This window comes from Phyllostomus discolor, chromosome 4 (assembly GCF_004126475.2).
Source record: "Phyllostomus discolor isolate MPI-MPIP mPhyDis1 chromosome 4, mPhyDis1.pri.v3, whole genome shotgun sequence".
NCBI classification, from domain to species: Eukaryota; Metazoa; Chordata; class Mammalia; order Chiroptera; family Phyllostomidae; genus Phyllostomus; species Phyllostomus discolor.
Genome location: NC_040906.2, coordinates 107,516,250 through 107,539,242, shown reverse-complemented (window position 1 = coordinate 107,539,242; position 22,993 = coordinate 107,516,250). Strand labels below are relative to the sequence as shown.

Genomic DNA, 22,993 nt, shown 5'->3' with positions numbered 1-22,993 from the left:
GGGGTCTCGCCTTGCCTCCGGCTTCATTTCCCAGGTCAGGCCTCCCTGTTCCGGCACTCCAGGCCCTTAGGACCGCCCCCCATCCTATTCTCAGGTCCTGACTCCACCCCTGGCTCCCAGTTACCCACTCTCAGGCCCTGCGCTTGCCCTCCAATTCAAGTCTTGGCCCTGGGCTCAGGTCAAACTTGTTTTGGCCACTCCCAGCACCTGGTCCCTCCCACAACCGCACTCCCTGCCAACCCCAGCATCCCCTGTCCTCAGGCCCCGCCCCACCAGCTCCGCCCACCGTACCAGCCTTGAAGCTGAGCTCATCCTGCTCCTGGCCGTCGTAGTCGTAGAGTGCACGCACACGTACTCCCTTGGCGTCGTCCTCAAAGGGGTTAGAGCCGCCGTTGGCCTCATTGCCCCCAAAGGGGTTCCCGCTCTCATCGTCTGACCACTCAGTGGCATACGGCTGGCCCCTGTCATAGCTGCTAACGCTGAGAGGCGGAGAGGACCCAGCGTCAATGGCCTCTCACCTCATCCCTAGGGCTGCCCCTCTCCCCAGTCAGAGCCCTGGACCCGTATTTCACCAAGGCTGGAGCGGGGGTGGGCCTCCTAAGAGGGATCCTAAGTCAGTGACTCTCACAGACAGCTCTTTAAACAGATGTGAGGCAAGACAATTAGCATAATTACTCAGCCTTAGAGGAGGGGACACTGACAGAGACCCTGAGGGCACCTGACCCTTCACCTGAGAGGGCCAGTACAATCTAGTGGTTAAGAGTGATAATTCTGGAGCCAGACTCTTGGGCATCATATCCTGGCTCTGAGGCTTACTAACTAGCTGTGTGACCTTCTGCAATCACTTAACCTCTCTGAGTATCAGTTTCTCCATCTGTAAAATGGGAATTTTCACACTTCTCAGAATGCTTAAGCCTTCAATGAGTTAATATATGGAAGATACCTAGAACAGAGCCTGGCACAGGTGGGAGCTCTCAAAGGACTAGCTAGCACTGTCTTTGAAAGGAGCATGAGGTTGCTGTGGTTCAGGCCATTTCTTGTCCTTGAGGTAAAACTCAAGAGCCCTCTGGCCTCCAGGGAGCTCCACAGGAGGCACTCACCTGCCACGGTCCCCTGCCTGCGACGTGGACTCCACCACCCCGGTGGCATTGGTCAGCGCTACCCCCTCTGCCTTCTTGGGCTGTTTCTCCTTCTTGGTGGTCGTGTGAGGGAGGTCTGGGTTCCACTCCTGGCGGGCACCAGGGGAGCAGTCAGGCTGGAGGCTGTTCCCTGAGGCCTCTTCCAGACTTTTTGTGCTTTGCTTCCCCCACCCCACACATCCTTACCTCAAATTGGGGCCAGTTCATGGGCATGCCAGGACCACTGGTGCTGCGGAACCATCTGAGGTCGTCCTGGGCATCGGCCCCCCGGATGGCCTGCTCCAGCTCCCGGTACACGTGGACATAGCTGTGCATAGCGGAGATGGGGAAGTGGGGGGCAAGATGTCTCGCAGCTCCTTCTTATCCTTGGCGAGGGCAGGAGCCCTTTCAGGGACCGGGTGCTGGCATGGCCCCCAGCTAGGAACCAGGCAAGCTTCCCAAGGAACAGTCTCCATGTGGGCATGCCCAGCGGGCACCCTTTGCTGTCCATACCTTAGCTACTCGCCCACCCATCCAAGCACATTTCTCGAGTACCTAGTATGCACTGGCTGGCACCCAGTCAGTAGCTGTGTTTGGGGCCTCTTCGCTCTTGGGCCCTGCAGCTCAGCCCTCCCCCTCCTATCACTATAATGTGGGGCCTGGGATGCCTTGCACGCCAGTTCTACCCTCTGCTGCCTGTGCCTGTGCCCGCCATGCTGCCATGCCCAGCTACCTGCTGTTCTCAGCTAGGTTGAGGTGACGTTTGATGTCCAGCAGCACCTCCTTGAGGAAGACCAGTCGCTTTTCCTCAAATTGCTGGCACTGTTCAAACACCTGCTCCATGCCCTCCATGTACTGGGGAGTGGTCTTGCCCACCTCTTCCAGCACTTTCTCATACTTCTCCTGCGTCTATAGGCACCAGGGTGAAGGGAGGGTGAGACCCAGGCTGACGGCCACCAGCTGCCGCCCACTCCCAGGGGCCCTGAGCGCCCAGCCTGGCCGGCACCTTCTGCACATCTTGCTTGCACTTGTCCACTTTGTCCTGCAGCTTCTTCTGCTGTTCGGGTGTGACTGACTGCTCCGTCTTGCTATTCATCTCTCGTGTCACAGCCAGCTTCTCCTCTTTGCAGGCCAGATGGTAGGCCTTCTTGGCTGCCTCTAGCTGTGGGGAGGGGAACACAGGGCAGGCCTCCTACTTGTGAACAGGAGCCAATGTGGTCACTTGTCAAGTCCTCCCACCTGCCCACTCTGCCAGGAGCTGTGAGCACACAGTCTTAAGAGGCAGAAGGGATGCACACCCTGGCTCCAGGTATTTGGGAGCAGTGTCCACCCACCTGTGGATGCTTCCCTGCCCGGCACTGCCTGCCACCCCTAGGGCACGCTCCTGGTGAGCACTGCAGTGCCTGCCCACCTGTGGATATATTTTCCTGGAAGGCAGTCCCGCCCCTCAGGGGCACAGTCCCAGAGGGCAGTGCACCACCACCCCGCCTGCAGATACCCGCCCTCTGACGAGACTGCCCCTCTGAGCTCTCCCGCCCACCCTTGCCCTGTCTGTGGCAGCCACCCCCGGGCACCTCCTTCATCTTCTTGGCCCAGGGTTTCTGGGCCTTGCGGAAGCCATCTTCAGCCTCCTTGGTCTCCTTGAAGCCGCCCATGATCTGCTTGTGATAGGCATCCTTCTGCCAGTTCTTGACCTTCTCCAGGTCCTCGTTCAGCAGGTTGTTCTTCACCTCCTGATGCAGTTCGCTCACCTTGTCTGCCTCCGTCATCATGGCGCCCCAGGCCCGTTCCAGGCTGCCATACTGTGGGCCTGAGGACATGGCCATGGGGTCACAAGGCCTTCATGATCCCCTGCCCAGAGGCCCTCCTGCCACACCCCTCCTTTCTCTGAGGCTTTCTCATACTTCGCAGGGCAGCAGAAATGCTCTCTTCTGCTCTCCCTATAGTTTTCTTCACCTGCTAGGGCCCAAGTACAGCCATCTTCTCCAGGATGCCTTCTCTGACTGCTCCACCACACACCTCAGCCTGCAGCCCTCACTGAATTCCTCTTCTACATCTGTCTCTGTGTCCACTCCCTATCTTCCTCATCAGCTTGTGAGCCTATGGTGGTGGGGCGGGGCAGCCCCGACCCTGTGAGCTCTCGCAAGCCCAGCCCAGCGCCAGGCACAGTGGGTACTCCAGAATGTTGGCTGAATGCAAAACTGAAGAACCAACTGGTGACAGATACCAGGAAGCCCCTGGGACTAGACATTTGTTTCTCTGTATACAGGCATCGACTCTGTGCCAGGCACGTACAGGGCAGTGGGGGCCCAGTCCGTGCATTCATGGGGTTCAGAGTCTATTGGAAGAGAAAAACAGTAACCAATACATGTAAACGTCAACCTGAAACTGCTCTAGATTAAAAGAATCTAGAGACATGACAACTAAATGCAGTGTTCTGGATCGGACCCTGGACCAGCACACAACTGCCGTGATAGAATTTGCATACGGGCCATGTTAAATGTCCTGAATTTGATAGCTGAACTATGGTTACATCAGTAGATATTCTATTCTTAGGAGATACATGAAGAATTTAGGCTAAAGGTATATGTCTCCAATTTAAATGTTTCCAAAAACATGCATATAAATAGGAATAAAACAAATTTGGTAAAATGTTAATTGGTGAATCTGGGCGAACGGTATGTAATTCTCTGTACTACTCTTAAAACTTTTCTCTGACTTAAAATTATTTCAAAATAAAATGTTTGTGTTTTGTTTTGTTTTTTTTAAATTCAAACTAAAATTATACAAAGGGGAGTTGAAATACAGGGAGGCCTGGCTTGGTGGTGGGGCGGGGGGCAGGGAGTGCAGGTGTAGGGACAGTGCCTGCAGAGGCCCTGTGGCTGGGGCCGCAGGTACATCCAGGTGGCTGGTGCTCCCAGGACCCAGGGAGTGGGTTTAGGCCCTGGGGTCCGGGGATGGGCATGGGGGTCACCTTTCTCAATGAGCTGGCGCCAGCGCTTGGCCCAGTCGGTGAGCTGCTGCGCGTAGGCTTTCTCGATCTTGGCGCGCTCCTGCACGCAGTTCATCAGGTCGTTGCACAGGCGGTGCCCGTCATCGATGCGCTTCACTGTCCGCTTGTAGTTCCCCACCTGGCGGCCAAGCAGCGAGCACGATTCCCACAGGCTCCCGACCTCCCACCTCGGTCCGCCCTGGCCATCGCGTCCTGCAGGGGGCGCCCGCCTCCGCCTTCCTAGTGCGACTCGGTACCCTCTGACTTTCTGAGGACTTGGCACCCTGAGCCACACCCCTGTCTAAACACTCTGTGATCCCACTTTAAACATAATTTTGTCGCTGCCACAAAATACAGAAGTTCTTTTATAATTTGGACTTGGGCCAGATGAATTATTCATTTTGTTCTTGTAAGCTAAATCTATTATATTTATATAGAGTCACAAGTGTTGAGTTCAGCTGCAACTTCTTGACATAATATTATGCTTTGTAGACATCTCATTAAACACTTATTAATTTAGGTTTGGCAGTTTTCACTTTGGGTTTCATAAACCAATACAAAAAAATTCTGGGTTTCAAATATTCGGGGAGGCTCTGAAATACTGCCCTGTCTCCACCTCCGCGTTGCTCTAGGCTGCCAGAACTCACTCCATTTCCCTGTTACCAGTGCTCCGCCCTCTGCCCCCGCTTCACAGGGCAGGGGCAGGGAGCAGCAGGGAGAGGGTGTGTGAACTGTAAAGCGCTTCACCTGCCTTTGTGAAGTGCCAGGACTCTGTGCCACAGCCCGGAGAGCAGAGGGCCAGAGGGCCATTCTACATCATGGAATACATGGGATGTCTCCAGGGGCAGCTGTGGGGCCGAGGGGCTGGGGAGCAAGGCCTGAGGTCACGGGGTGGGTGGGGGCCTGGGCCTCCCTACAGCCAGGCTGTCTTTCCCCAGGAACTGGGAGCAGCAAAGCCTCACCTCCCAGAAGCTGTCAGTGGTCTCCTCAGAAGTGAGCGAGGCCTCGTCGTAAGAGCCGGACATGGTGTGGTCGTAGGGGGATGGACAGATGTGGAGCGGTGGTCAGCAGGCTGGGCTGCTCATGTGCTGGAGGGCAGGAGAGAGATTCCTGGAGATGAGGGACAGGTCCGACACGCCCCACTGCAGGCCTAGGCCCCGGCTTGCTGTGCTGTGGGGGGATGAGGGCTCCACAGGCATAAGCCTTGCATTGGGACTGGGACTCCCTGCCCAGGGACTGGCTCACCCCAAGAGTCACCCTGCGGCACCCCTTCTGCCCACCTCCCATCTCTGCTCTACAAGCCCTTCACTCCATCTCCTTTCCACTTCATCTCCTCTCTTCCCACTGCCCCTCAGATCCATCCTCTAGCTCCAATGTCGGCATCTCTTCTCAAAAGCCTGTCCCAACTGCCAGAACCATGGTGCCCACCACTGTTCTGTGCTCCTGGACTGAGGGCTAAATTAGAGCCACACAATTGCATGTTTGCTTTACATAAATCTGCTGTTTGCTTCACAGACACACAGGTCTTCAAAGCCAGCAATCAGGCTTATCTTTGTGCGTGTCCTGCACCACCCACCCCCAGGGCCCATCACCCTGTAGGACCCACTAGAACTCAAAAAACCCCAGCTTGCTTCTCAATCCATCCCCCTCAGCACTGCCCACCCTGACCCAGACAGGTCCTTGCACTGGGCCCAAAACACCCACGGAAGCTCCCTGCCGCCGCCCCAGCCAATGCACAGCCCTCCCCAAAGCACCCGCCTACAGCCTGGACCCAAGCACCCTGGGAAATTGGCCACGGGCCCCCTCCTACCTCCTGACCAGGCTGAGCCCCTCCTCAGTTCCCTGAGCTGCTGGGCCCTGAAAATGCCCTCTGGCTGCCCTGTGCCCAGCCTCAAACCAAAGGCCTCCATTAGCTGCTTCCAGGTCCCTAAGAGTTCCAGACATGCAGCTTCTGGCCCACATGTCAGACCACTGTGACCTGTGTGAGCATCAGGCCACTGTACGTGGCTTGGTACTGTCAGCGGCATCTAGGCCATGTGCTGCCCTGTTCCAGTCCCCCACCCAGGACTTGTTGCCACCCCGGGCAAGAATGGTTTAGGCATCAGGAGACTGGACCCCAAGGGCCTGGAGCCTGGTCTTCAAAGGGGCAGGGAGGCCAACCCAGGCCTGACCCCACTACAAGCTGACAGCCTGTGGCTGGGGTCACCTCCCTGGCTCTGTACCCTAACCTTGGGGACTGAGAAGACTGACAATGAGGACGCTTGGCCTCTACAAGAATCAGCCCAACCCAGGGGTCCAAGGGGCCCTAAGGCCTTACCAGCAGCTGGCCATCCGGCTCAGGGCAGGAGCCCCAACACCTGAGGGTCGGGGGTCAGGGATGCCCCTGCCCCCTCTGGCCTCAGTCTTCCTATCTGCCCAGGACCAGTGCTCTCTTCCCAGTAACAACCCAGTGTTGCCTCCTGCACCTCTCAGGTGCCAGACATACTTTGCTTCTTTCCCCTTAGCAAAGACTCAACTCTCCCACGAACTCACGCAGAGTGGAGGGCTGGGGTGGGGGAGAGGGCAGCTGGAGTTCATTGAGGGACAAAGAAATGAGTCTGAATTTTTTTCTCCTTAATTTGGCACTTTTCACTTATAAAGCAGTACTTGCCTCATAAAGAAAATATTGAATGTGAGCCCTGACTGGTGTGGCTCAGTGAGTCGGGCGTTGTCCCACAAAGCGAAGGTTCACCAGTTTGATTCCGGTTACAGGCCAGGCCCTTGGTTGGGGCGCACACAAGAGGCAACCAACTGATGCTTCTCTCACACTGATGTTTCTCTCCCTCTTTCTCCCTCCCTTCCCCTCTCTCTAAAAACAAGTAAAATCTTTTTTAAAAAGAAAGAAAATTTGAACTTATATATGGTGAAGTGAAAGGCAGGGATACTTAACGAAGGACTTTCAGCCAGGTCAGGTAAGTGTCCCTGGGGCTACAACCATCTAGGACCCTGGGAGCCACTCAGAACTTGGGGATCCCACAATGTGGGCTCCCTGCTGGAGTGAAGGCCAAACCCAGCTCTGGTAGTGGGGAAGTGACTTCACACAAGCTTGGTGGGGGTAACGAGGTGTCCTTTCTCTCAGTCACAGACGCACACATCCCTCACCCAGCAGTACCCTCGGGTCCTAGGAATTCACCCTCCAGACACTCAGGCACACTGCTGCCGCCCAGTCCGATTTACTGCAGCACTGCCCCTGGGAGCCAGAGGCGGGAAACAGCCAGACGTGCGCCTGGGGGTGGGGTGAGTGAGTGGCGGTGCAGGCCTGCAGCAGAAGGCTCTTGTCCTCAAAGCGCCCGCCCTCCAAGCCATGGCACTGAAGCCAAAGGAGCAAGGTGCAGAACAGCATGGCGGCAGATGCTTCTGTCTGTGTGCGGGGTGGAAATACATGAGCAGAAATATTTTTGGAAAGCTGGTAGCAGTGGCTGTGTTGGGGGAACTGGGTGGCTGGGGGATGGGGTGGGAGAATTTTCACTGGAGCTCTTTCATGCCTTTTAAATTTTGCCTTGTGTGCATAAATTGCATATATATATTTAAAAAAAAAAAAAAACAACCTCCAGCCTGTGTTGCAGGAGAGCAGAGGGAGCTGGGAGCCAGGACGAAGGGTGCACTCAAAGCATGGAGGTGGGGACAGTGCACCTGAGACCTGCATGTCAGGTGAGAAGTGCACAGTGGCAGAGACCGGGGACAAGGGCCTGCTGTGGTCCCTCCCTCGGCATAGGCAGGTGATGGCTCTCCGGGGCTCCCAGCTGAGGTAGCATGTGTAGTAGAAACAGCTGTAGCCTTAGGGTCTCTGCTCTGCCACCAAACTGTTGTGTGACCTTGAGCAATTCACGTGGCCTCGCTGGGCCTTGCTAGGAAAAGAGGATGACCCAGCCCCACTTAAGGATTAGAGGAGATGGGGCAGTCGGGCACTGCAGCCCCAAGCTGGGCCTGCACCAAGGTGGCGCATGAAGACCGGCAGGAGGGGTTGGGGAGGGGGCGCGGGAGGGGGTGTGTGAGCCCACAGCACCATTTGGCTGGACACACCATCCTGCCTTCCCCCTGCCTCACACCCCACCTGGGGGCAGGTGGGAGGCTTACCTCTTACCAAATGGCACATCCTGCCACGGGGCGAGTAGTAGCTGCCATCACTGAACAGCTGTATCTCTGAGTCAGGAAGCCAGAGTGGCCAGCATCCGCCACTCACCCTGGGTGAGCCCTATACACCGGTAACTTTCTTCCACCCACCAAATGGACACAATGCCCAATCCGACTTTGCATGGCTCTGAAAACCCTTTATTAGCAGTAACAGCTGACATGTGTGGAGCACATATTTGGTGCCAAGGACGGTTCCCGCGTCTTAAATGATCTAACTCTCCCAACGCCCCTGTGAGGCAGGTGCGATTCTCACCCCCCGACCCTCCCGCCCCGCTGCAGACAAGAGCCCAGGGGTCTGAGACATGACTGGGAAACAGCTCGGCAGCTCTCCCTATCCGTCTGCCACCACTTCCGCTGTGGTGGGGTGGTGGTCTCATTCCAGCCGGGCCCCCTCTTCTTGTGGAACAAGGGAAGGAGCCGGGCCCTCCTCAGCACAAGGATGACGACAGAGCCCTCGGCACCCAGCACAGGGGCGGGGGCTCTGGCTCCAGCTCTGCCACCTGCCAGTGCGAGCTCGGCCAAGTCCCTTCGGGGGTCTCAGCTTTCTAACTCGTACGATGGAAAGCGATACTGGAGTCTATTTTGAAGATCAAATGATAAAAGGGTAGTAAGCTCTGGTTGAAAAACACAGAACACTGTGCAGATGCGAAGTTTTCATGCTGGCCTGGATCCTTCATCCAGGGAGAGGAAGTCATGGGGTACAAAGTGTCCCTCTCAGGGCCTAGGCCTACGGCCAGCTGCCTCTGAAAGACCTGGGGGGCAGGGGCCTTGGTCACGTTCCGTGTACCAAGAAGGGACCGCGGCACTAGAGCAGGAGCCCACAGAGGGCAGGCGTGGACGGACTTTGTGGGCTCCCGCGCCATTAGTCCTGGACAACCACGGGCCTCAGGGAAACCGCAGCTCTTCTTTTCCCTGCCACCACACAGCCAGCCCGTCAGCAGGTCCTGAGCAGCCCCTTCACCTCCTTGCAGCTGCTTATCCATGGGTCTTCCTGCCTCTGACTTTGTCTCTGACATGGGCCTCCTCCCCAGCGCCCACACGGCAGCCAGAGGTAAACTAGCAAACCTGTCAGATCCCCTTTTCTCCAGAGATGCCACATTCCCCCTGAGTAAAAGGGGAATTGCTTGCTAGGAGGCCCTGCATAACCTGCAACCTCACCTCTCCCCTTTCTGCCCTCATCTCCCACTCTCACTCTCCTCCAGCTCTGCTGACTCCCTTGCTGTTCTAACCCCAGGGCCTTTGCACCTGCTTGGAATAGTCCCACCCACCAGACTCCCAGGTGCACTCAAATGTCTTGACCTCCCCAAACTTAAAAACTTGCAATTCTGTTGCTTCCATCCCCAGCACCACCTCCTCCTCCCTTTCCTCATTCCTTATTCTCCACAGCACTTGTCACATCTGACAGGCTGTCAACGTTAGAGTACTCACATGTTTAGTGTCTTCCTTTCCCACTAGAATGTTAACTCTATAAGGTCAGTAGTTTAGCCTGTCTGGTTCTCTGCTATATTTCTAGGATCCAGAGCAGTACCTGGCACATGGTAGTAAATGCACCATCACTTTCATTCAATGAATGAATAAATGCCAAGGACCTTCAGGAACATTCATTCATTAAATAGCAGAAGCACTGAATTCTGTACCTCAAAGCCAAACCCAGCCACCTGCACACAGTAGGCATTTAATAAACATTGGTGATGATGGTGATACAACCAAGAGCCAGAACCCGGCAAGACTGGAGGGGTCTCAAATCCCACTTGTCCTGTTTCCAGGCCCCCTGCTTCTCCTGCCTTTCCCTTCCCTGCCATTCTCTTGGTCAACTGCCAGCATCCATTTCCAGGGTGTCTTTCTCTCTGATCTGTCCTAGTCAGGTCCCTGTCCTGGCTTGGCTTCTGGGGGCGCCCAAGCAGACACCACGGATAGGGAGGGGAAGTGGGACCTGTGAGGAGGCAGGTCCATCCTCTCCACTCCAGGTGCGTCTGTCTCCTCAAGACCAGTCACCGCAGGCTCGGGCGCAGCCAGCTCAGTGTGCAGCTGCTTCCGGGACAGCCCAGATTCCCCCAGGAAGGTGCCCTCTGCCCTCAGAGCACTGGGGGTGGGACTTACGCAGCTCACCGTGCTCCCCCTCCTGGCCAGGTAGAACTGTCCTGGCCAAGCTAGAGCAGAAAAAGGCAAGAATCTGGACCTAGGCCAAGCAGGACATCCTGCCGGACTCAATGCCCTGGAGCAACTGCCAGCCAGAGGAGCGGTGGATCCCTCCCTTGTGAGGGCTGAGCCACAGGCCTCCCAGACAGCATGGATGTGGAGACCAGCCAAGGGGCATACTTGTGGTGTCAAACTGCAGCTGTAAGGATACAGTGTAGCTCTGGGCCACAGCAGCGAGCAAGACCGAAAAGTCCCTGACCTCGTGAAGCTGACATTCCACAGAGGCTAGACAGACAAGGAACCAAAGGAATGAGTAAATGATCAAGTGTGTTAGAAGGTGATAAAGGCTGTGGAGAATAAGGCAGGGAATGGGACAAGGAGGAACAGTGGGGGTTGGGAGGGACGCTATTTAACACAGGAAAGGGCATTTCAGTAAAGACCAGGTGGAGGTGAGGGAGGGAGCCATGCAGCTATCTGGGGGAAGAGCATGTAGGCAGAGGGAACAGCCAGTGCAAAGGCCCTGAGGCGGAAGCATGGCTGCCATGGTTGAGGAATAAGAGGCCCTATGTCTGGTGCAGAGTAAGTGAGGAGAGAGGGATGAGTAAGTGAAAGGTGAGGTTGAGAGCCTGGGTGAGGATGCCGATCACACGAGACCTCCTAGGCCAAAGGAACAGCCTTGACCCTCCCCACACCCCCAGTGAGACGGGAGCTACTGCAGGGGCGAGAAGAGGTGGGGTGTAATGAGGCTTAGGTTTTAAAGGATCCCTGCCGTCAGGAGGAAGAGCAGACTACAGCAGGCCAGGAGGTCAGGGAACCTGCTAGCAGGTGACTACAGTCCTCCGGGTGAGGGAAGTTGGGTGCTTGACCAAGGTGGTAATGCTGCGAGCAGCGAGAGGTGGCTGGCCTGTGGCAACACTGTGACATCGGAGCCAGTTGGATTTGCTGATGGTTTGGGTGTGGGAGGAGAGGTCAGGGATGGCTGTGGGTGTGGGCCTGGGCAGCTAGCAGGCTGGGAGGACAGTGGGAGAAACACTCTGGAGGAGATGGAAGCTCAGTTTCAGAGCCCTGAGCTGCCCATGAAGAGCTGAGTAGACATGACCCCTTACTCTCTCCAGAGCTCCTGCATTGGGGGCCACGTAAGGAGCGGCCAGCCTGGGGTTGTTCCCAGCCCAGGGCCCCAGATCCTGGCTGAGTGCCAGGGCTCCGAGTCCCCCTGGGCCTCCCTTCGGCTCCCTCTGACTCGAGGAAGGCTGCTGGGAGGAGGCCAGGTTCCTAACCTGGGTTGCAGGCAGGTGCTGTAGGCGGTGGGTCCGCTGGGTGTGATGTGTGGGGCTAGAAAATGTACCCCAGGAGGCTAATCTGCCTGGGTTCACTACCCCGGAGTCTGGGGGCACCAGAGTGTAGAAGAGACACAGAACAAGCAAAGACAGACCCTCGGGACCTGTGGGAAAGAAAAAAATTATAGAGGGGGGATGTGGCCTAGAGAAGGCAGGTCAGAAATGAGGGAGGTCAGGGCCAGGCCTGGAGGGTCTGGGGAAAGGACAGCTCCTTCCAGCTCTTGCCAAAAGAGCCAGTCCTTCAGGCCTCACCAGCCCCCTGTCCTGGCTGGGACGGAGGCCAGCCCCGCTGCATGGGTAAGGCAGGGCAGAGGCTGGCCCACACAGGCCCTGGTGGGGAGAAGGGTAACAGAGTTCAGAGAACCAGGGGGCAGATGACGACGGTGTACCTGGGTTATGTGGCTGCTGGCTCCTAAGCACCCCCACCCTGGTCCTGCCACCTGAGACCTGCCCTCTCACTCCCCAGGTTCCTAATCATAAAGAGGGAGACCCGGTGCCCAATACTCAGCAGGTGCAATGAACGCTTGCAGAAATGAACGGGACCACTTCAGCTTCTTGGTGTGTATTCCTCCACCCTATCAAAGGCCCAGGAACCCCCCTCAGCCCCTGCACCGCATCCTCTGACCCCCAAGAGCCCAGGAAAGAAGAAGCTCCACAATGTGGTACCAGGGCTCAGCAAAGGACCCAGCCAAGTTCCCAGTGGGTGCTGGGCAGAGAAGGAAGGCAGGAAAAGCAGCCAGAGCCTTGGCCTCCCAGCACCCCAAGCATGCCCAAGGTTGCACACACCAACCCGCCCCCCCAGACTAGGATCATCTCCTTGCACAGGCCAAGGGACTTCAGCTCTGTCCCAGGGCAAAGCTGGACCAGGTGCACCTGCCCACTGCACCACTGCAGGCCCCTCCTGCCCCTCTGTGCCCAGAGCCCAGGCCCCAGCCCCACCCCTTTGTGAGAAGCAGCCGAGGCTCCTCTGCAGTGCCCCAGCTCCCTGGGCGGCAGCAGACACTGTCCCCAAGAGCAATGCAGCAGAGGGACAGAAGCTGGGGGAGGGAGGGCCACAGGCATCCCCAGCCAAGACCTGCTCTCCTGTCCCCAACATGGAGACCCTGGGCCTGCTGGGGGCGGGACAGGTCTCCTCTGGGAGATCTAGGGATCTAGTTCTGCAGGGAGAACAAGGAGGGGAAGGACCTGAGTTTGAGTGGAAAGGAGAAATAAGCCCCCTCCCTGACCAGGGGCCTCTAAGCCCCATGCCTGAGACCACTGGGGCCAGCAGGGAGGCTGCTGGTGGGCTGGTGGGTGTGGGATGGGGAGGAGGACCAGGTGGTTCCAAATGGCCAAGGCCTAGCAGTGCCTCAGTGGGGGTGGGGGACAACCTCACTTCTCCCTGCCCGCCCCACCGCCCCAGCCTCAGCCTGGGGAGGTGAGTTTCTGTAAGCTCCAGCCCCCCTCAGCCCACTTCCCCCAGGGAGAGGGGCATGACTCTAGTCAGGACCTGTGGCGGTGGTGAAGGGCAGAAGCGCAGAACAAGAAAAGGCAACAGGGGGACCCAGGTTCTGAGGAGCACCTCCGGGATGCTGGCTGCTCCCCACCAATCCGCTGGCCCTGGCCTCGCTGGCCCCTCTGCTTGCTACCAGGGGCTGCTGGTAGGAAGGTGGGGGAGCCCCGGGACCCCACTCTCCATGCAGCCTCTTCCAGCAGTCCCCACGGATGCCTACCTGGGCCCGTGTTGGTACCAAGCCAGGGGCAGGTAGGAGTGCACTGCCCCCGCTGGGCCAGGCGAGGGCTGAGGGGCTGGCTGTCCTTCTTCTCCGTGGTGGCGTGCAGGGAGGGGCCTGGCGCCTTGGCTGGGGGCTCTGTCCTCTTGGGTCCCCTCCACGGAGCTTGCTCAGGAAGGCAGCACCAGAACTGCAGAAGCCAGCTCCCCGCCCCCCGCGGCTGCCTCTGCTCCCTCCCTCCTCCCGATGGACCCGCCTCCTTCTCCAGCCACCCACCTCTTTCAGCTTATTTCTATGGCAACCAGGCAATGCTCGCACAGACAGCCTCCCTCCCACGTACACCAGGGGACGCCCGCCCTCTATAAGGCGCCTGCATCAACACCGGGGGCGTGCACACTTCACCTTCACAGATGCTGGTGGACACGCAGGCTCACGTGACTGCCCTGGATTGGGGGGGTGGGGGAGAGGGGATACCTTGCTCCCGCCTCTTTCTTCTTTTTCCTCTCAAGACCCCGCCTCCCCCTCCAGACATCCTATCAGACGCTGTAAACTGCGCCTCCCTCAGGCCCTTAAAATCTGACTGCACAGCAGTTCTGTAAACATTTCTATTTGCTTACTCATTCATTTGCCTTCAGTCACCTCTCAGCATTCTCTTTTGAGTCTTTTCTGGGTCAGGCTGAGTGTGAGATGCTCATCCACAATCTCATTATGTCAGGTTCCAAGCCCATTTTACAGGTTGGAGACTGAGGCCCACGGAGCTGAGACAACTTGTCTGAGCACCCACGTCTCCTGGGTTCCCCTGGCTCGCGGCTGGCAGTGAGGCCTGTGATTCCAATTCGGGCGCTTCCCCACAGGCCGCAGCTGCCACACACGCCCAGAGACAATATCTAGGCTCGCACTACACATGTTTACACACACCAACATGCATCCATGCACATGTGCACCCCAACAACACACATGCAAACACCCATTACACATATCTGTGCCCATGCATATTGCACAAGCCTGTGTATGGGTGTCGAACTGCATGTGCACAGTAACACATATATACATGCACTTACCTGTAACACTAACATCAATGCACACACATCCACATGGATCCAGAACATGCAACACACAGAGCCTCCCTACACCAAATCACAGCTGCACACTCAAGCCCCCAACCCTCACCTCATTAGAAGGGACCAGTGACAGTGACACAGTAAAGTGTCCCAACCAGGGGCCTGAGGAACGAGCCACTTCCCTGGAGAGGATCTGGCTCTGCTCTGAGCCCCGCCAGGGATCAGACTCTGATCTGCCAGTCTCCTCTCAGCTCTGTGCTGAAGGGGGCTGGGGTGGGCGTGCAGGCAGGGCCCACTCTCCTCCCTCATTCTGAAAATCCTCTGCTGGGTCCAGACTAGATCCTACCTCAAGCCCTTTGGCCTAGGGAGCTCACGGTATCCCCACCCATCTTCCTGGTTGCTGTCCAGTTCTGAGACTGGGAGCTCTGACAGAATAGAGTAAAACTGGCCCAACCTCCTCAGAGGGAAGTCCATGACTCAGGCAGCCCTGGTACCCCACAGTGGGGAGGCCACGTGGGGGCTGGGCCCTGGGACGCACACCCTGCCTCACGGATGCACTGTCGCCAGCCCACACCCCTCACAGGACCTCAGGCAGGGGTCGCAGCAGCCCCTGTGCCCCAGGGTAACTCTCAGGGACCCTGAAAAGCCCAGAGAGGGCAGATACAATCAGAAAGAACCAGAAGCCCACAGAAAATGAAGCCGGGAGCTGTCGCTGGCTGATGACTGCCTCTTCCATGTTTCATCCCATCTAAGGTCCCTCTCAATCACCAGATGGATGCCAATAAACCAGACCTGCTATAAACTGTATGAAACACCTTAGTGTCAGAGAAGTCAATGCAAGGGGGGAATCGTGTGGAGAGATGAAACAGGGCCTTGCATTTCATTCAATAGATATTTCCTAGACGCCTGCAACGCGCCAGGGACTGTTCTTAGTGCTGGACACAACCTCGGGCCACAGTCCCTGCCTCAGAGGTGAAAAACTGGTGGATGCCAAACTCCTGTTCTGCAGCATCAGTGGTTGTCACGGCAGCCCTGCAGAGGAGATCACAGGACTGATAAGGAAACAGGGACTCTGAGATCCTGAGAGGTTTGCCCAAGGGGACAAAGCCAATAAATGTCTGGGCTGGGATTTGAACCCTCTGTCTGCCAAGTTTTTGTCAATGTTCCTCGTTGGTCCCATTAAGAAAGATCCCAGTTCTCGGAGTTTCAGAGTCGAGTGTGCTCCTTACCCCTGCTCACAGGCAGGACAGGTCGTACGTGCTTGAAATGCCAGCCAGACCGTGGGCATGAGTGAGGACCTTGGAACGACAAGTGACTTCCAGCCTGGACTTCCTTGAGCTAGAGGCTGCAGCTGGGGTCCCTGGGCCTGGAGGTCCTCAGCAGAGGGTTAGGTTAAGGCCCAGGCCAGGAAGGTGGGCATGCCTGGCGCCTGAGAGCAGAGCCTCCTTGGAAAGCAAGGAGACCTCCGCTAGGAGGCAGGGAGAGATTGAGTTCCAGGCACTGTAAGCAGAGCCCCCTGCCAGCCCCCAGCCCAGATCATCTTTCTCCTAAAGAGCTGGCTCCATCCAGGGTTGCCAAAGATAGCTGCCCCCACCCCACCCCCTCCACCAGCCTGACCTGGCCCCCTCTGCTGTTGTGAGGGGCCTCCAAGTCACCTGTCTGCAGCCCTCTATGCCCTCACTTGCAGGCCCCAGACAGGTCCAGGGACCCCACCCCTCCAAACACACCCCATTCCCAACCTGGGCCCTCGTCCTGGACCTTCACCATGCTCCAGTCCACAGGTGGGGTCAGACTACAAATGTGGCCTCACACAGGCCACAGAGCACCTGCCCTCATGCCCCCAGGAAGAGCTGACACCTTCTGTCACTGCCTTCTCACCCCACCCAAAAAACATTCACTGCCCCCACACCCTAGCCAGGCAGCTATCCCACAGGCTCCCAGGGCAAATGCAATCAGGGTTCATCAGCTGCTGCTTTGCATCTCATTTGCATAATGTCCCCATGACTGCCAAAATGCCAGAACCCTCCCTGGACCCCTGCCCATGATAGGCAGGGCTGGCCATCAATGAAGAAATAAAATGGACAAGGCTCCCCTGAGGGTCTATCTGGGGCTAAATACCTGAGGACAAAGCCAGAGAGAGGAAACCTGAAGTGACTTCAAGTTTGAAACCCTGAAAAGTGCTCAAAGGGAGGGCCAGTAGATACTTACTGAGCACCTATGTCTCAGCATGGCACATAGCATGCACTTCAGCCCGTGTTTCCACAATGAACCACTTCACAGGTGTGGGAACAGGCTCAGAGTGGTTGGGACCCTGCTACTCAAAGCCTGGCCCCGCCCGGGAGCTGAGAAGACAGGTGGCATCTCAAGTCCCACCCAAAGCTCCTGAGTGTGCATCTGCACTGTCACCAGATCCTAGGAGTGTGCAGAGTAGTAGTTTAAGGGACCTGCCCTGCAATACACAGCTGGCAGGTGGCGCTGGTGTCGGAACTGAGTCTGACCAAATTTCAAGCTGTGCCTTTAATACATTTAACAAATATTTCCTGAACACCTACTATGCACAGTACTGCTCCAGGCAGTGGGTCACAGCAGATAACCATGAGGTAACCTCATGAGCGCTTCACGCCAAAAGAGGAAGACACACAACAAACGCGCAATGGGAATCCACACGGTGATCGGCGCGAAACTAAAGTGGGGCAAAAAGATGAGGAGGTGAGTGAGTGGGGCGGTCTCAGAACCCTCTTCAGAGATGACAGCTGCACAAAGACCTCAGTAACAGAGGAAAAGGTATGGGATGATTTGGGGGAAAGAGGTTTCTGGCAGAAGGAACAGCGAGGGCCAATGTCCTGAGGTGAGAGTAAGCGAGGGACACTGAAGGCACCCGAAACTGAATGAGTGGACAGGTGGGTAGATGGGCAAGTTGGGGGTGGACAAAGGGATGGCAGGGAGAGGCAGCTTGTCTTGTAGGAATGAAGAAGAGGCACACAGGGGCCAGAGCCCCTAGGGCCCTGCAGGCCATGGCAAGGACTTCAGATTTTATTATCAGTATAAGGGGAGCCTTTGGTATTTTTGAGCAAGGGTGAGAATCCAATTTATGTTGTCAAAAGATCACTGCAGCTTTTATGTGGCAACGACTAGAAAGGGGAAAAGGCTGAAGCAAGAAGAACATTTCAGAGACTTTTGCAATATTTATCCCCAGCAGGAATGCGTGCATGTGGCCACTAAAACACACGCCCAGGAACGTTTGGGGCAGCTTTGTTCTTAACAGCACCAACTGGAAGCGACCCAAACACCCATCCGTACCAGGACCTGCAAACAGCCTGTGTGGTCAGTGCGTGTAGCAGGGCGGTTAGCTTTTTCACTGTGCAGCTTCTGCCGTGTGATCTGCTCACGCAGTTGAATACCGCACAGCAGCGGCTCTCACCCAGCGCACCACAAGGGTTTTATAGCGTGCAACACCTGAATGTTAGGACAGGCACCGACCTCTTTTCCCTCATGACGTCAAATTGAAAAATGACAACAGCCAACACAACAATAGCCATCTGATGTGAATGAATCAAAGTTGTACCTATTTTTGTCAGATTAGCAAAAAGTATAATACATAATTTGTTTATGTGTGCCATGAGATAAGAAAAGTTGAAGACCGCTGCTGTATAGCAATGAAAAACAACCACATGGGAAAACCTCAAGACATCTTGCTGAGCAAGAGAAGCCAAACTTAAAAGAGCACACAGGGCAGATTCTATTTAAATGAAGTTCAAAAACAGGTAAATCTGGATTTCTGTTTGTTGGGCCAAGTGGAGTAGATGCTCTTCTCCCTACCCCCGCGGTGGAGTTCAGCTAAAACCCCTGGACATTAATGTATAAAACAAGCCTCTGCAGACCCTGAAAAGGGAGAGGACTAGGTGCCTCAGGTCCCCAGGAACAACACAGCAATGAGTTCTCTGGGTTTTCTTTTAGCTGAATATATCCCAGATTTGTTGCTGGAGAAATCAACAACCCAGAAACACCAATGAGTGTGGCAAAAACAGCTCCTAGAAAAGCCTGCTCTCTCTTGCCAAAAGATTGAGAAGGTGCAGTCTAGCAAGACAAACACCTTTAAAACAACACATGCCCCACTCCAGCAACACACCATGGGAAACACTGCAGCCCCAGCCCCACTCCCATGAGCAGGGGTCCTGTGAAGAGCCTGGTCTGGCTGTAATGAGTGCACCCCCCCACCCCCACGGTGGCAACAGAGAAGAACAAGTGGAGAGCCGGGGCTTTCTTCCCCAGTGAGGGGTGATGAGGCACCTCCCCCTCCACGCTCGGCAGGGAAGTGTCAGCGGAGGTCTGGTGGGCAACTGGAACCCCCCGCCCGGCCCGGCAGTGACGAGGCACCCCTGTCTCCCACCAGGGGTTCACCTATGGTCAGGTGAGGAACTGGGACTGCCACCCCACCTGGCACCAACAAGGGGCAGTGTTGGGGGAGGGCTGCTAAGACAGAAGGTTTAAATAAGACCTGTGTCTGCCACACCGAGAACCAGGAAAATCTCAATGAGAATGAGGAAAGGCAACCAAGAGATGCCAACATCAAGATGATACAAATAACTGGAATCATCTAACAAGGGTGTCAAAGCGGCAACCTTAAAAAGATTTCAACAAACAATTACAAACACACTTGACACATGAAAAAACAGAAAGCTTTAGCAACTTTAGCAAATACCAGATATAAAGAAAGCTAACTGAGATTTTACTACTGAAAACTCTTAGATGAGCTCAGCAACAGAATAAAACAGGACGGGAAAGATCATTGAACTTAAAGACGGGGAAATAGAAATTAGCCAATCTGAACGCAGAGAAAATGGATTGAGAAAAAAAATGAACACAGCTTCAGGGACCCATGGGCCTATCACAAAAGCTCCAACATTCTGTTAAAGTCCTAGATGGAATGGAGACAGTGTGGAGCTGAAAAAGTATTCAAAGAAATAGTCGTACTGACTAAAAAAAATCCCACCCAAATTGACAAAAGACATATACCTACAGATTTAAGAAGCTTAGTATACTCCAAACCAGTAAACTGAAAGAAGTCCACTCAAGACACATCAGAATCAAACTCCTGAAAATTAAAGACAAAGAAAATATCTCAAAAGTAGAGAGAGAAATGACATCTCACCCAAAAGGGAAAAATAATTCAAATGAGAGTGAATTTCTCATTAGAAACCATGGAGGCCGGGGGGGCAGGGTATGTTTCAGTTGCTGAAAGGAAAGGACTGTCAGCTCAGAAACCATGTGCAGTGAAAATATCCTTCAGGACACAAGGAGAAATGAAGACATCTCAGAGGAAGGAGGACTGAGGGGACTTGTTGTTAGCAGGTCTGCCCTAAAAGAATGGCTAAGAAAGTTCTTGAAATAGAAAGGAAAGGAAAGAAAGAAGGAATCTTGGAGCACCAGGGGAGAAAGGGACCAGTAAAAAAAGTAAAAATATGAGTAAATAGGGTAGACTTTCCTTATCCTCCTGAGTTTTCTAAATTCTGTTTGAGGGTCAAAGAATAAAACTATAACACTGACAAATGTAGTTCTCAAAGTAAATAAAGGAAATGCTAATTAAAATTAGATCACAAGTGGTGGGGGGGAGTAAAAGGACCTAAAGAGAGATGTTTTCTACATTTTGCCATAACCGGTAAATACTGACACAACAGACTGCGACAGATTGTATATAAAAAAGTAATACCTCAGAAGCCACTAAAAAAATCTGTACAAAGAGATGTGGTCAAAAACACTATGCATAAATCAAGAATGGGCACCTCTAATCCGTAGAGAGAGAAGTCAGAACAGCAGCTGTGACTTCTGGCAAACATGAAGTGTAGGTAGACACACTGTGCCTCCTTGCACAACCAAAAGAAGGACAGCAACAAATTTAAAAACAAAAAACAACCAGAACTGACAGAAAATTGAACTGTATGGAAGTCTGACAACCAAGGAGTTAAAAAAGAAACATCCATCCAGACTGGTAGGAGGGGTGGAGATGGGTAGGTGGGTGGAGACACACACTGCAAAGCAGTGACTAGAGGACCAGGCAAGGCAGCAGCTGGCAGACTGGGTGGTCCCACATTCATGCACAGATAAAGCAAGAGGAACAACTGGGGAGAGGGACAGACTGTGCAGCCCTGGATCCCAGCGTGGGGAAATAAAGCCGCAAACCTCTGATTGAAAACACCTGTGGGGGTTGAGGTGGCAGTGGGAGAGACTCCCAGCCTCACAGCAGAGTTTGTTGGAGAGATGCACAGGGTCCTAGAACATACACAAGCTCACCAACCTGGGAATCAGCACCAGAAGGGCCCAATTTGATTATGGGAAGTGGGGAGTGGGGAAGTGGGAAGTGAGTGAAAGCCGGCAGAGAGCAGAGCAAGCACCATCAGACCCCTCTCCCACATACAGAGCCACAACACAGAGAAGTGGGTTGCCCTGCTCTGGTGAACACCTAAAGCTCTGTCCCTTACTGTGTAACAGGTGCACCAAGACAAAAAAAAATGGCCCAAATGAAAGAACAGATCAAAGCTCCAGAAAAGATACTAGTTGTTTAGTCTAGCAATGAAGAGAGAACCAACCTATCAGATGTACAGTTCAAAACACTGGTAATCAGGATGCTCACAGAATTGATTGAATATGGTCACAAATTAGATGAAAAAATGAAGGCTATGCTAAGTGAAATAAAGGAAAATGTACAGGGAACCAATAGTGATGGGAAGGAAACTGGAACTCAAATCAATGGTGTGGACCAGAAGGAAGAAAGAAACATTCAACCAGAACAGAATGAAGAAACAAGAATTCAAAAAACTGAAGACAGGCTTACGAACCTCCAGGACATCTTTAAACATTCCAACATCCAAATCATAGGGGTGCCAGAAGGAGAAGAGGAAGAGCAAGAAATTGAAAACTTATTTGAAAAAATAATGAAGGAGAACTTTCCCAATCTGGCAAAGGAAATAGACTTTCAGGAAGACCAGGAAGCTCAGAGAGTCCCAAAGAAGCTGGACCCAAGGAGGAACACACCAAGGCACATCATAATTACATTACCCAAGGTTAAAGATAAGGAGAGAATGTTCAAAGCAGCAAGAGAAAAGGAGACAGTTACCTACAAAGGAGTGCCCATAAGGCTATCAGCTGATTTCTCAGAAGAAACCTTACAGGCAAGAAGGGGCTGGAAAGAAATATTCCAAGTCATGAAAGTCAAGGTCCTACACCTAAGATGACTCTATCCAGCAAAGCTTTCATTTAGAATGGAAGGGCAGATAAAGTGCTCCCCAGATAAGGTTGAGTTAAAGGAGTTCATCATCACTAAGCCCTTATTCTATAAAATGTTAAAGGGACTTATCCAAGAAAAAGAAGATAAAAAATATGAACAATAAAATGACAACAAACTCACAGTTATTAACAACAAAAACAAAATGAACTAAGCAAACAACTAGAACAGGAACAGAACCACAGAAATGGAGATCACATGGAGGGTTATCAGTGGGGGAGTGGGAGGAGGAGGGAGGGGAAAAGGTACAGGGAATAAGAAGCATAAATGAGACAAAAGAGACAGGGAGAGGGTAAGAATAGTATAGGAAATGTAGAAGCCAAAGAACTTATAGGTATGACCAATGGACATGAACTGAAGGGGTGGAATGTGGGTGGGAGGGGGTGTGGAATAAAAGGGGGGAAATGGGACAACTGTAATAGCATATCAATAAAATACATTAAAAAAAAAGAACAATAGCTGCTTCTGGAAGCATCAACAGGAGGGAGCACGCAGTGCCTTGTGGCTGCTGGAGACACTCTCTGCCTGACCCGAGTGGTGCTTCTGCAGGTGTGTACACATGTACAAATGAGTTTACTTGCATACCTAAGATTTGTGAACCTCATTGTATATGTTATCCTTCAACAAAAAATAAAAAGGAGCCTATTCCAACAGCCCAGGTGAACGATGATGGTGCAATGGTGAGATCTGATTCAGGGCACCCTCTGAGGCGGAGTTACGGGCCTGGCTGTCACTGGGACAGACTGTGCCCCATGCCACCACCCCCATAAACACCACCAGCCACTCTCTTACCTCTGGTATCTCAGGGAAATTAAGTTGAACAAAGATTCTCACAGCCATAGCCTGGCGCAGCAGCTCGCACCAGGTTTAGCGCTGGGCATACAGCTGGTGCTCAGCACATGCTTCTGTGTGTCCAACAGTGTTGACAATACTCATAAGCCCTCATTTCCATTCAGTGGTTTGGATTCACAGGGTACCCTCGGCCCCATTCAACTCTGGAGTCTGTACTCACCTCTGTTTTACACACAAGGGAATGGAGAGTGAGAGTAATTTGCCCAAAGTCACACAGCTCGTGGTGACTTGAATTAGGCCTTCTCCCCTTCCGAGGATTCTCAGGCTTTAGCAAGCATCAGAAACATCTGGAAGTTTATATAAAATGGAAATCCTGGCCACAGCCAC

General features: G+C 54.0%; 1 protein-coding gene across 3 annotated transcripts in view; it reads right to left on the bottom strand.

Moving 5' to 3' along the window:
• The window catches only part of PACSIN1 (protein kinase C and casein kinase substrate in neurons 1), a 56,654-nt gene that overhangs the window by 2,973 nt on the left and 30,688 nt on the right, over positions 1-22,993 (bottom strand). The window contains exons 1-9 of one of the 3 annotated variants that reach the window (XM_028509834.2): positions 13,472-15,143; positions 5,073-5,198; positions 4,093-4,249; positions 2,693-2,928; positions 2,125-2,280; positions 1,852-2,027; positions 1,326-1,446; positions 1,101-1,228; positions 292-479 (exon numbers count right to left, since the gene is read on the bottom strand). In XM_028509834.2, the coding sequence (XP_028365635.1) occupies positions 292-479; positions 1,101-1,228; positions 1,326-1,446; positions 1,852-2,027; positions 2,125-2,280; positions 2,693-2,928; positions 4,093-4,249; positions 5,073-5,135 (1,225 nt within the window). In that variant the 5' untranslated portion in view covers positions 5,136-5,198; positions 13,472-15,143. Of the gene's footprint in view, positions 1-291; positions 480-1,100; positions 1,229-1,325; positions 1,447-1,851; positions 2,028-2,124; positions 2,281-2,692; positions 2,929-4,092; positions 4,250-5,072; positions 5,199-13,471; positions 15,144-22,993 lie in introns of those variants that run through there. The other 2 variants (XM_036023968.1, XM_028509833.2) reach the window with 2 other exon arrangements.